The 12,916-nt window shown below is 46.3% G+C and overlaps 1 protein-coding gene across 1 annotated transcript in view; it reads right to left on the minus strand.

Moving 5' to 3' along the window:
* Nucleotides 1–12,916, minus strand: part of HYDIN (HYDIN axonemal central pair apparatus protein) — a 2,950,008-nt gene that overhangs the window by 244,242 nt on the left and 2,692,850 nt on the right. Inside the window, exon 80 of the mRNA XM_086945295.1 lies at nucleotides 3,899–4,118. Coding sequence (XP_086801421.1) covers nucleotides 3,899–4,118 — 220 coding nt within the window. The remainder of the gene's footprint in view (nucleotides 1–3,898; nucleotides 4,119–12,916) is intronic.

Here is a 12,916-nt window from a genome sequence, read left to right on the forward strand (position 1 = left end):
TTGTCCAAATATTATCTGGAGATGTCTCTGGCCTTCTGCCAATTGAGAGATGACATTCTCCACCGGGATAGGCACGGGCTGTGCCATGTTGCCACCGATAAAATACCACTTCTGACACCAAAATTGTAGGGATGTGGGGCCCCGCGGATGTACAGATGATAAAACCACAGGTTGTTCTCAGATAGTTTCGTTTATTTGTGTTGGTCAGAAGTAGACAAGGAAGTAACAGGGCTTATGAGGTGAACAGGCTGCTCCCTAGTTCTCTGTTCCCTGCTGGGTGGGTTACGTGGCTGGTGTTCCTTCTCGGTCTCAGTGTGGCTCCCGGGTCTCTGGGCCTCAGAAGAGAAACAAGAAGGCACAAGGACTGGGCTCAGTATATGCCTGGCTGCCGGGTTGAGTGCTACCGTCACCGATCAGTGTGAGGGGGGGGGGGTTGGTGAGGGACTTACTTTAGCAAAACACCACACCCCCTTTTGTGCCCTACCTCCTGCCTCCCCACACACCGCACCAAAACGCCCCTTGTAATGGTACTTGCCTTGAGCCACGGCCCGTTCCGTGGGCCGCGGCGTTGGGACCCGGGGAGTCTCCTCCTTCCTCCTCTGGCCCACCGGGTTTGAACACAGTATACACCACACTCTCTTGGGTCTTGCACTTCTCCGCCTCACCCGCTACTCCTCCTCCGTCCTCTGGTCGGCTCTCCACTCGCTCCTCCGCTGGTCCTCCGCTCTCCACTCGCTCCTCCGCTGGTCCTCCGCTCTCCGCTGCTCGGCTCGTAACTCGCTCCTCCGCTGGTCCTCCGCTATCCACTGCTCGGCTCTCCACTCTCTCCTCCGCTGGTCCTCCGCTCTCCACTCGATCCTCCTCCGTGACTCGTCTCTCTTCTCCGCTCCCCAGGTGCTCGGCTCTCCTGCCTCCAACGCTGCACCCCGTCCGTTCCTCCTTCCGTCCTCTTATTCCCCTCACTTCCGCCGTCATGCTTGTCTCCCCCCCTCCAGTCGTCCAGAGACTAGAGCGCTGGCCTGTTCCTGGTCTTCCGGTGGTGACAAGGCGGAAGTACACCACCGTTCTACCCCATGGATCCCGTCCGGTTCCTGCTCCTCCTCACAGAACCGCTCCCTCAAAGCTTTCGGCGTCATGGCCAGGCAGTCCGAACACCCCTTCGGTTGGTAGTTGCACTCCAGGCACCAAATATACATGAGATAGGGATCCGTGATCGACAGAGTGGTGATAGGCGCAGAACGGTTTGAACGTCAAGATCTTTTTACTGGACATCCTAAACCCCAATTACAAGTTGAAAACGTCTGTCATAAATTTACAGGTGGTAGTTCCTTTCAACGGATCTGCGCTGGCTGGTGCAGGAAGAAAAGAACGTGCGTCAGCTCGCCAAGGTGGCGCCTACATAGACGATGCGACCATCACGACAAACCCGATGCCTATGACATCACGCAGAGTCGTCCGACACAACCTATTGGCATGCAGGAGTACTGCTATCAAAAATATTCCGGATCTAGCCTGACCCCCGGAAGTTCTAAGCTAAGGAACCTGTCGCTGGATGTCTCTATTAGATGCTCCTCTTACACCCACTCCATCTAATAGATTCCTATAATGGTCATTCTTGAAAGCCCGATCTCTTGCAGCTCCTGCCCTCATACACAACTCCTTCAAAGCCACTTTTTATTAACATGATGTCATACCCTCATCCTTCATCAAAGCTCTGTCACCCCGATTCACCACTGTCAATGCCTCTATCAACCAAGCAATGTTCCCAAAAGCTATCAAGACAGGCCAGACCTCGTCCACTGATAAAGAAACCTACCCTACATTTTGCTGACCTCGCCAACAGGCAAAACATTCACACATTCATTATCAGCAAGATCAATAAAACGCAGTAAATGTTTAACTGCAATATTATATTAACTATCTCTTGCAACATTTCCAGTATGGTTTCAGATCTAGCTGCAGCACAGAGACCGCTACTTTACACATTGTAGACAATGTTCTCTTGGTCACAGATGTACAAGCTGCTCGCCTTTGGAATTCACTCCCTCGCGACCTGCGTCTTGAACCACAATATCTGCGCTTCAGGAAGCAGCTAAAGACCCATCTCTTCCCCTAGTTTTTGCTTGGCCCCCCCCTCCTCCTGAATCCTCATCCCTCCTCTTTTCTGCTCTCTGCTCCTGGTCCACAGGCTGGTAGAATTAGGGTTTTTAGCGCTGGGATACCTCCGGGTGACTACGCGCTTTATAAAAATAAATAATAATAATAATAATAATAAGATGACCTTTCCTCATGATACTGCTGAACCTTTCCGCTGTTTTTGACACTGTCAACCATCCAACCCTCCGATGCACATGTGACTCGAATGGAATTGCCAAGGTTCTCCTTCTACTTTTCTAATCAAAACCCGTTTGTTCACATTGGTACCTCCAGGTTCCAAAAGATCCCCATCACCTACGGAGTCCCCAAAGGTTTCATACTGTCCCCTGTCATCTTCATCCTCTACATGTAGTCCCTTAGGGCTCAACTCACCAAGAACAAAATAGCGATTAACCAATATCCAGATGTTACACAACTCTACTTGAAAGTATCCTCTGCTTCTGACATTCAACACCTCAGACACTGCTTGCACATCTTCTACAACTGGATGTCCAACATCTACCTGAAGTATAAACCAATCAAGATAGAATTCCTCTTATTTGTCAAGAACAACAAACAAGAAAAAGTACAAACCTGGCTCACTCACATGACCCTTAACGGCTTTGAACCCCAACTTTCACTAAGTGCCATGACACTTTGATTTACAATGAGCACCAACCTAACCCTCAAGGAATACATTGCTAAGGAAAACAATCCATCCTGATGGAACTCCATTGGCTACCCTCACCAGGCCACTCCATCTTGAAAAACCAGCTGCATCATTTACAACATCATCATGACCAACACCCCACTTATCTTGCAGACAAGATCTCCATCTCTGGTAGTTTTCAGCACACCCGTGGTCATAATACCATCAGACTGGAGACTATGAAGTTTAAAAAAAGGGAAAGCAAGGCAGCAAGCCTTTTCAAGCCATGCACCTAAGATTCAGAGCAAGATCACTATTTTCATAGGACCATCTCAATGCTGCTATATAATTAAGATAAGAGTTAAAGACATGCCTCTTTAAAGAAAACTACATCACAATGCATAACAGTCCACAAACCAGCTACCTCTCCTATCAGTTGTTGAATTTATGCTGGTCTTTGACTCTGTATAGAACTACAACACATTTTGGCTAAGTTAGCACTATAGAAATACTACATACATCCATATACACACACCTTTAAAGTATTTGCATGTTTTCTTCTCTAACTTTGGGGGCAACTATTTTGTCTAACGCTTGTCCTTGTTAACTGCAGTTAATACTGCACTGATCAGTATCAGTCCTATGTTAAAAAAATGCCTGCATGATTACTTTACTAACAAATGGTAAATATATGGCAGGAGATTTCCAGACAGAGAGGTGTCACTTATGTACTACTTGAGAAATATTCAGACATTGAAATGAGAATGGAGGTCAGAAATGAAGATACACTGCAAGAGTGGGAAGTTTGCAAACATTTTACATACACAGAACTCTTCAGACATAATAAAGATAGCCCTCATCTAATAAGTCTAACTCTCCAGAGGAATGACTCAAGGTCTCCACATACCAAGTATAAGAGTACTAGGGTGACAACATCTATAGAACTAGGGAGGATGGGGCAGTGGCTTGGGGTGAAAAGGACTACTTGCTCTCAGGCTCCAGAGATTTTTTGATTTTAAAATTGTCAGAATCCAGAAATATGAATTCTATTGTATCTTTTACTTCTCCCTACCCCGAATTGACTTCTACATTTAAGTAACACAGTAATATTACCTCTTTAGTGCTGGGTATTCCTACACAGGAACCAGATAAAGTCAGCTTCAGTGGTTTACTTCCTTCAATAAAGCATTGTAGTCCTTCATAGCGGATGTCGTGGCTGAGTTGCTTGGGCTGAAATGTCACATCGAAAGCTACTTCCATGCCAGGTGTGATGTACCCCTGGGTAGGGTTAATCAAACAGTCTGGCTGGAACCTCTTCACATCCCATTCAAACCTTTTAAGGCACAAAAGTGAACAGCATATTAGTGCCAACAATACTTGTGACAAACAAGTGGCATTTTTAAGCAAACTATATTTCCCTATTAAACACAATACATGCCACCTATCAAAAGGTAGGTTAAACATTCAAATACATTTTGCTCAATAAGTAAACCCTGAGAGCAATTTTAATTTGAACATGTTCCCCGTTCAATGAAATAGAACCCGGCAAACTACGCCGAAAAAGACCAGCAGCATTCAACTGATTTTAGTTTCAGTTTTGATTCAGTTGCACTTGGTGAATAATTTGTTATATAGCACTTCTCCATCTCCACAGACTGGATGATTCTAGTAGCATTCAAAGAAGTACATCGGGTCCTTAAAATCACTGTAGCACTATGAGTGATAACTCTTTCTATTTGTCTACATTTATTGTGGACATTAATGATATAATTTTACCTTTTGAAAATGTATCTGTAGGAGGTTGGCTTTGTATATGAAGCACACTTATTTAAGTGCTACATCAGGCAACCCTTATTGGAATTTTAGTGGGCTTTGATAAACTATGAAAGCTCTCAAAGTGGTAGCTGTGGAGAGCAGTCTTAAGGCTTATCTTGAATGAGTGTTAAACAGCTTGTTTTACCAGCTCTAATAATGTAGTGTTGTTTAAACGAAAAAGAACCACACAGTGTATATATAAATATATGTCTATTTATCACACAGCACTCACTAACACATTAGTATATCTCCTACCAGGAGATATTAACACATATTCACAATAATACTTCAGTTGCAATGAGGTAAGTAGCAAAAAATACAGTGGTCTCCAGGGGGAGACCAAACCATATATTAAGAAAAGTGGATACTCAGAGAAACCCCACGAGGCTGTGTGCAGAGTGGAAATACAGCAACTTGTCCAACTGAAGTCAAAGGGGAGTCGCGGTTGCAGTTTTTAAGAAGGACCCTTCCCAGGGTATCCTAAAGAAACCTAATGGAAGACAGAAAGTTGCAGAGTCACCCCACCCGTGGATACCCCAGGAACCAGGATACCTACACCAACGGTAGCCAGGAGCATTGGTGCGAAGTGATGTCAGAAACTGGCGGGGCATCTCGCTCGGTGAAGGGTTGGCTATAGAGTATGGCTTCTTGCTCTATGAACAGCAACTTTATGCAACAACGCTCCCCCTCCTCCAGGCCCAAAGATGTATGGGGGCCCTTCAGGGCATATTTGCAAGCCCAGCAACTGACCCCCTCTGCACCAGCAGATCATGGAATTGTTCCAATCGGAGTGGGCTAGGTGGACGCACAGGGAGCAACATGTCCCTCCACAGCTCCGTAACTACAGCTAAGATGTATACAAGCCGTATGTATGTTTCCCCCCCCCCCCCCCCCCACTGTGGTTCCATATATGATCGAAATGTCTTATATGTTGTTATATTGGGGGACCTGAAGAACTCATGTTGGGGCGGCGCGTGAACATCACAATATCGTTGAAATGTTCATGGGAACGTTATATGTATGCCTGCTGATACTTATCAAATTTTTCTTTTCTGGTCCCAGTGCTCTTTTGTAACTGCAATGAAAAATGCTCAATAAAGTAAAAAAAAAATAAGTGACGTCAGAAACCGATGTAGACCTTAAAGGAGGACTTCAGGAAATATGCCGTTGGAGAAGTGTGTGCAAGAGTCCGTTGGAATCCAAGGGTGGATTCTGGAAGAAGAGAACCTGTAGGCAGAAGGGACAGTCTATGGTACTCAGAGGTGACCAGGAGGCACTGAAGAGCAATGCCTATCGAAGTCGGATGGTTCAAAAGTGTTGATGGTGACCTTGTTGCAGCTGTGTGGACCAGGCAATGCCGAGGAAGACCAGGAGCCATGCACAAGCTGTCGGATGTCGGAAATCGAGAACCAGGGGGTCAGTGTCCGGCGGGAGCACCAACAAGCCTTGGCAGCTGCAACTGGCGTGGAAAGCCAAGATGGACTAACATTGGGACAGCAAGGTCCAAGGGACTCACCACAATCATGAGAGTCAGAACTGGCCCGGAGCAAGCAAGAGAGCCCACCAAAGCAGAAGTAAAGGCCCCAAGAGGACCCACAGGCAGAAGCAACAGAATTCGCAAGAGGACCTCTAGGAACTCAACAAGAAGGAAGGCCCATGGTGAAGAGGATGTGGTAAAGGTGCTGTACTTGGCAGGAAGAGATGCTGGAACTTCTTGTAGCCTGAAGATTTCCGGAGAGCAGAATCAACAAGCCTTGGCAAAGGCAAGTTGAGGCGGTGTCAGGGGTTCGGTGCCACCGGTCCCGACGAGGGATACTCGCCTCAAAGTTGCAGAGAGGACAGGTTAGGCTGCGAGGGAGTTGCAGAAAGACTACCAGTGTTGGAGAGCATTTTGAAGTCTACGGGACGTCAGGAGCAGCAGACCGGTCAGCTTATATGAGGTTCCTGTAGATGCAGGGGAGTGAATATTTCCCTCCAGGGGGATTACTTTGGGTTATGTTGAAGATCCTGAAAGAAGCACAGACACAGATGACAAAGAAGACTTGCAGAACAGCACGACCAGGAGCAGCAGGAGTCTTCCTTGATGCAGTCTTGATTCCAGGCGAAGTGACCAGACAGTCGAAGAATGACGTCTTTTCAGTCTTGAGTCGTGTCCCACAACAAATCTGAGGACCCACCCACAGGTAAGTTCTTAAGTATTCCAAGGGAAGGGTTGGAACAACTCAAGGGTCCCTCTCAGAGGGGGTGCTGGACAGAGGGGAGGATACTCCATTGTCCTTTGTCCAGTTTCACAACAAAGCAGGTGTCAAGGGCTCCCCTGAACTGACTCAAACTTGAGTGTGCAAGGAGGGTACCAAATGTGCCCTTCAAAGCAGTCTGATGGTGCTGCCAAGCACTCCCACCCCACCCCAATACACTAAGTCATGTCTAGGAGGTGGTCACACTTTCCTGTGACAGGAAACCTATTGTTCTACCTTCCCCTGCTCGAGCTTGGCTCAGCAGCAAGAGGGCAGAATTGTGTCTGTGGTCGGCATCAGCACTAGCTTATTGTCAAACCCTGAAAGGCTGTAATAGGGAGTACAGGGGGTACCCCAAGTCAGCCCCTTGGTACATCGGATCATCGGGTTGGGGTATGATTCCAACATGTTTGATACCAAACATGATCGGGTTCAGTGCAGCCACTTTATAGTTACACATCTCGTAAAGACTGATGTCACTATATGTATCAAAATGGCTGACCGCACTTACAAAATCTGGAGAATCAACTCCGGGGTTTGTAGGGGTGTCCTGCTCATGCAGAGGCACTCTCACACTTATAACCAAGTACCCTGCCCTCAGGACTGAGGACCGTGCCATAGGCATTACTTATAGGTTTTAAGTGTAGTGACCTCAGATATAAGGAAACGTATATCTGTCTTGAAAGGTGCAAGCATCAACTCCCACAGTACCATACCATATACTAGGGACTTACAAGGGTACACCAGTCGGCAGTTGTGGACATACAGAAGTACTTACCATAGTCAAATTTAGGGAGAAAGTACAGTTACTGGAGTCCTGAGTAGCAGGATCCCAGTCAGACTAGTCAAAAACATACTGAAATCAAGCAAAAAGTGGGGGTAGCCATGAAAGCAGATCTTACTTTCCTACAGCCGTGGATTTTCATTGGGGTGATTGCCTGCAGTAGCGAGGACTCCAAGGACCAGGAGGCCTTGGGACGAACTCACCTGTGCCTGCTTCCACAAATCGCCATATTACGGCTCGCGGCCCCCGCTTTGCGGAACGCCCACGGGCGCGCGCCGGGAGAAGCCCGGGCCAAGGGCGGGCCCATTTGAGACAGGGAGAGGCTGGGCTGGGCCACCTCCCTAAGATCTTCATTTCCAATGGCGGATGCATTCCTCCAGTAAGTGGGCTTTATAACTAATATAACTAATATACAAATTAACTATTTAAGCCCTTGCCCTCAATAATAGCAATTGTACTGATCCAACATGACAACACGTGAGGGAAGAGAGAGGAAAGGCACGGGAGTAGGGTTTGTGGCCGGAACCCTTGACCAATTCATAACTAGGGCCTCATCTGTGTTAGTGCACGAAATTGCTATCACGGAACGACGCTTGTCCATGGACCTGGCATTTTCAAAACGCTCATTCTTAAGAAGTATAACTAATGCGAGCTCCCCAGTAGTGCCGTCCCAGCCTGTTAGTATGACGGACCCACAGCAGGAGAGAGCTACCTCACAGCAAATTGGGATCCTCCCCCCCACCTAATACGGAAGGAGACCCCCCAAATGTCCCTGAACAACCAGGAAGGACAATGCCTGACCGAATAAAGAGCACAGTACTTGGTGTGGCTGAAGTCCATAAAGAGCCCTCACAACCCACGGAATTAAATCAGGGGGGGCCGGGAAGAGAAAAAGAGGCGGCACACAAGGAGGCACGCAGCACAATGGGGAAAAACCCAAGACCTCTAAGTCAAGTAAACAGAGCACTCTTCCCCCCACGGCCATACCGATTATCGAGGTTTCACAGGATGCTGTACCAACTGTAATTATCTCCAGATGGGGAGACCAACACAACTGACTTGGCGGACTCAGAGGAATTACATTTGCAGAAAATAGGAGCTCTCGTCTCATCATTATTGGAACCCCTAATGGACAAATTGTCATTAATTCAAGTTAGATTAGATAAATTGGAAGCAATGTTAATGCCCACTGTAGGATGTACAGCGAAGGAAGTAGTAACTAGGGGTCGCATAGATGGGCTAGCAGGGGAGGGTAGGGACCCTGTTGCCCGCCCCGGCCCGAGAATAGCACCAGTAATGGGCCCGATTGTACATCCCACGAGCCCAGATAACTCAAGGGGATGTTTAGCGAGTGAAGAATTGATAGCCCAGTCAAACGTACAAGATACATTGCATGGCAATGACAGGGTTAGGGATCAGTATGAGACAAAGAACCTGCATCTCCACTTAGACTTGCCCCCTGAATGCACCCCTTATGTTGTTGTTTTGATGGGGGTCCCAGAATTGGGAGAGGGTAAAACGGAATCCTATGAGCAACTTAAAAATTAGACCACACATTGGCTAAACCTAAATAGACCATTGCCCAATGAAGTAAGGTGCAAAATCCTATCAGTAAGAAGAGTGAACTGGGTAGGAGGCAGCCGGAAACATATAGCAGGTGACTGCATTGTCATCAATTTTAATGACCTGAGGGTGGTGGAGCATGTCGGGCCCTTGGATAAATTCACATTCATCTGTCCAAGCTCGGAATTTAAGACACTTTTATATCCCACCAGCCTGTACTCCGAATTAAGAAGGTTACAACGGTTACGGGGGCAGTTTGGGTAGGCAACATAGATTCAAAGAGGGGTGACAGGGGTGAGGAATACCTTTGGGTTGATTCATCAGGCGGGGGAGACACACACGACCAGCAAAAAATAACAGTGGGGGAGGGGGCTGGGCTATCTCTACCTTTGCACAACAGATATGCACCACTTTCATGGGGCAGACACCTCAGTGAGGTGGACTGACTACAGGAGGTGGAACCAGGTCATGAGAGTGCCTCGACTAGAGCCCCTCAAAATCACAGGCGAAAGGATCAGGGAAAGGAAGCCATATTAAATATGCTTCAGCACGCACTGTGCAAAATAAGGTCTCTCGGAACGAAGGCATTCCCAAATATCAAGTAATCAAGTATAGGCCCAGGCCCCGTTGTAGATAAAATAGGGAGCACTATTAAACTAGTATTCTGGAATCCTGGAATGTTGCAGGTTTGGCAACAAAATTTCAGAACCAGGAGTGGCTGGAACACATCAGAAAGTTTCAAATAATGTGTTTCCAGGAAACTTGGGAGGTAGACCAGAGTAATTACCATTTAGTGGGGTACAAATCTTTTTGGACACCGGCAAGTAAATCGACGGCCGGAAGAGCAAGGGGAGGACTTTTAGTATTTGTAGATGTATCCTTGGAGGGGAGCTGGGTTGATTTAAAATGGAACTCTGAAGACATGCTAGGGCTTGGGTTTAAAAATAGGGATTGTAAGATAAATTTGGTGAACTTCTATAACTCAAAAGGTTCCAGAGTGAGAGAGCTTTAGGAGAGATTAAGTCACTTGAAGGAGCAGAAGCAGGGTTCAATGGTACCAATATTATTTGTTCTGGGGGATTTCAAATGCCACTTGTGCCCAAATCTGCTACCCATTAAGGAAGATTGGACGACCTGTAATTTAGAGGATGGTCCGCACTTTGAGCACACACTGGAGGGTTGGGGATTGAGTAGGCTGATGAGCAAATATATGCTCGAACACACAATGGATCAACTGGTTGTAGATCCCAATATGCGGGTAACCCCCACTTTTAAAGGAAGGGCTGCAGCCCATTTATTGATTTTATTGTAGTGTCACATTTGTTAAAAAAAAAGGTACAGGGTTTTTCTATAGAAGCAAGTAGCTTTAGCAATCATAACCCCCGAGTACTGTCCTTAATGGCACCAAATACAAGTAGGAAGGGGACCCTGAACAGAGAAAAGATTACTGATCAGGGTAGGCGTCTGAAATGGGCGAGAATTAATGGGGAAGATTTTTATAGCTCTTTTGTAAATGAGGGAGGCCTGCTTGTAGAGAAATGTTTAGACCTAACAGTGTAAGGGTCACATTTAGTGGTCGTTTTTGAAGAAATGGGCCAATTAATAGACGCCCTCCTAAAAACAACAGGAAAGGGAAAACCCAAAGGGACCCTAGGTGGTTTGACAAAGCCTGCTCTCTCGCCCAAAGAAAGTTGAGGGCTGGGTCTCGCAATGTAGATTACTCTACAAGAAGGAATTAAGTAGACGGACAAAGACCTTCCAAACTCAAACTTGGGAGGACTTAAGAGGAGCTACGGAATGGAAGGACATGAACGCCTTTTGGAATATAATTAACAATCCGTGTTTCCGAGAGAAAATAGCCCACAGATAAGTACTAATGTCCTTCCAGAGCAGTGGGTGGCACATTTTTCCGGCTTTTATAATCAGAAGCATAAGTAGCATTCTGATAAAGGCGAGGGGTACGGGCAATGGAATGTAATACTGGAATTCTCTCTAGAGGAGGTTACTGTGGGTATCCAGGGTCTCACTAAAAATAAGGCTCCAGGACCTGATGGGATCCCGCCAGAACTCTACCTAAGTAAAGTGGACTTGTGGGCCCCAATTTTAACAAGGATATTAAATGCCGCCATAGCCACAGGGCTGCCTTGCTCGTGGTCTTCGGCCACAATAGTGCCCATTTTTAAAAAGGGTAACAAAGATAATCCCCAGTGTTACCGTCCAATCTCTCTTATAGCTGTTACTGCCAAAGTCCTGGGACGTGTAGTCCTAAATCGCTTGATGACTTGGGCCGAGGACCAGTATATTATTTCAGACATCCAGTACGGATTTAGGGCTAACAGAGCGACCACAGACCAATGTCTAAACCTTTATCTATTGGTGGCCAAATATATGATCGCCAGTACTGAAGCGGTCTATTTGGCCTTCATGGATCTTACTCCAGCTTTTGAATGCGTTAATATGGAAAAACTGTGGGATCTTTTGAACAGTTTAGGGGCAGATCAGGAGCGCATAAAGATTCTAAAAGCCCTACACTGGAACACAAAGGCTAATGTAAGATATAACATGGAGGGCGGCTGTACAGACCCTTTCGTTTGCACGAGTGGTGTGCGACAAGGATGTATTCTGGCCCCTTTCCTGTTCTCGGTGTATATAAATGGTCTAGAGGAAGCCCTATTAAGCTTAAATGTAGATTTAGCAAGAGTGGGTAGAAGACCAATCCCAGTTCTACTCAATGTGGACAACGCAGTATTGTTGGCACGTACCCCACTGGGATTACAGACACTAATAGATGGCTTCGTGGCTTTTATGAATAAGAAAACAAGTTACTTACCTGTAACTTTGGTTCCCCAGTATTGGTACCTTTCATAGATTCCCATGCTTTGTATCATTCCCCCCGTCTCGGTAAATAAAAAAAAATACTTTAGCAATAGGCACAAAAGAGAAAAAAGTAGGCCTAGGCCTCATCTCACTTTGTAGCCCATCCACCTCTTTGTGTAAAAGAGCCCAAACTTTCTGCAACAACCAATCAGAATAGCCTCACCCCCTAGAACCCTCCTGATAGAACCTCAGAGACTCAGATGTTCGTAGCCGTTGTGCAACAGCCACTATCTCAGTAAAAAGGCCGAGCTTTCCCAGGGGAGGAGGGTGGGCACATGGGAATCTATGAAAGTTACCAATACTGGGGAACCAAAGTTACAGGTAAGTAACTTGTTTTCTTGCCCCAGTATTGGAACTTTCATAGATTCCCATGCTTTGTATCAGAGTAGCTAGCAGTAAGTCCCAAAAGCACATTTTGTAGAAGAATATCACCACCTTGCCACATCGATACTCACTTTGGAAAACCAAATAAACACATATATATAAATATATATATATATATATATATATATATATATATATATATATATATACACACATATACTTGTTACAATAGCAAGGACTATCAGCAATGATACAAAATGTGCAACACAGGAAGGAGGGATTGTAGGGAAAGCTCACCTCTCATTGAAAAAGATTCCTCAGGACTGCCTTGTCAACAGCTGCGTCATTCTTCGTAGAAGAATCTAGGCAGTAGTGCTTCGTGAAGGTATGCGTACTGCTCCACGTCGCTGCCCTGCAGATGTCCTTGATAAGGACTCCTGAAAATAGAGCCACTGACGATGCCACTGATCTTGTGGAATGTGCACGGACTCTTCTTTCGAGCGGTTTACCCGCTTCTTGATGACAGAACTG

Source organism: Lissotriton vulgaris, chromosome 12, assembly GCF_964263255.1.
Source record: "Lissotriton vulgaris chromosome 12, aLisVul1.2, whole genome shotgun sequence".
In the NCBI taxonomy this organism is placed as follows: Eukaryota; Metazoa; Chordata; class Amphibia; order Caudata; family Salamandridae; genus Lissotriton; species Lissotriton vulgaris.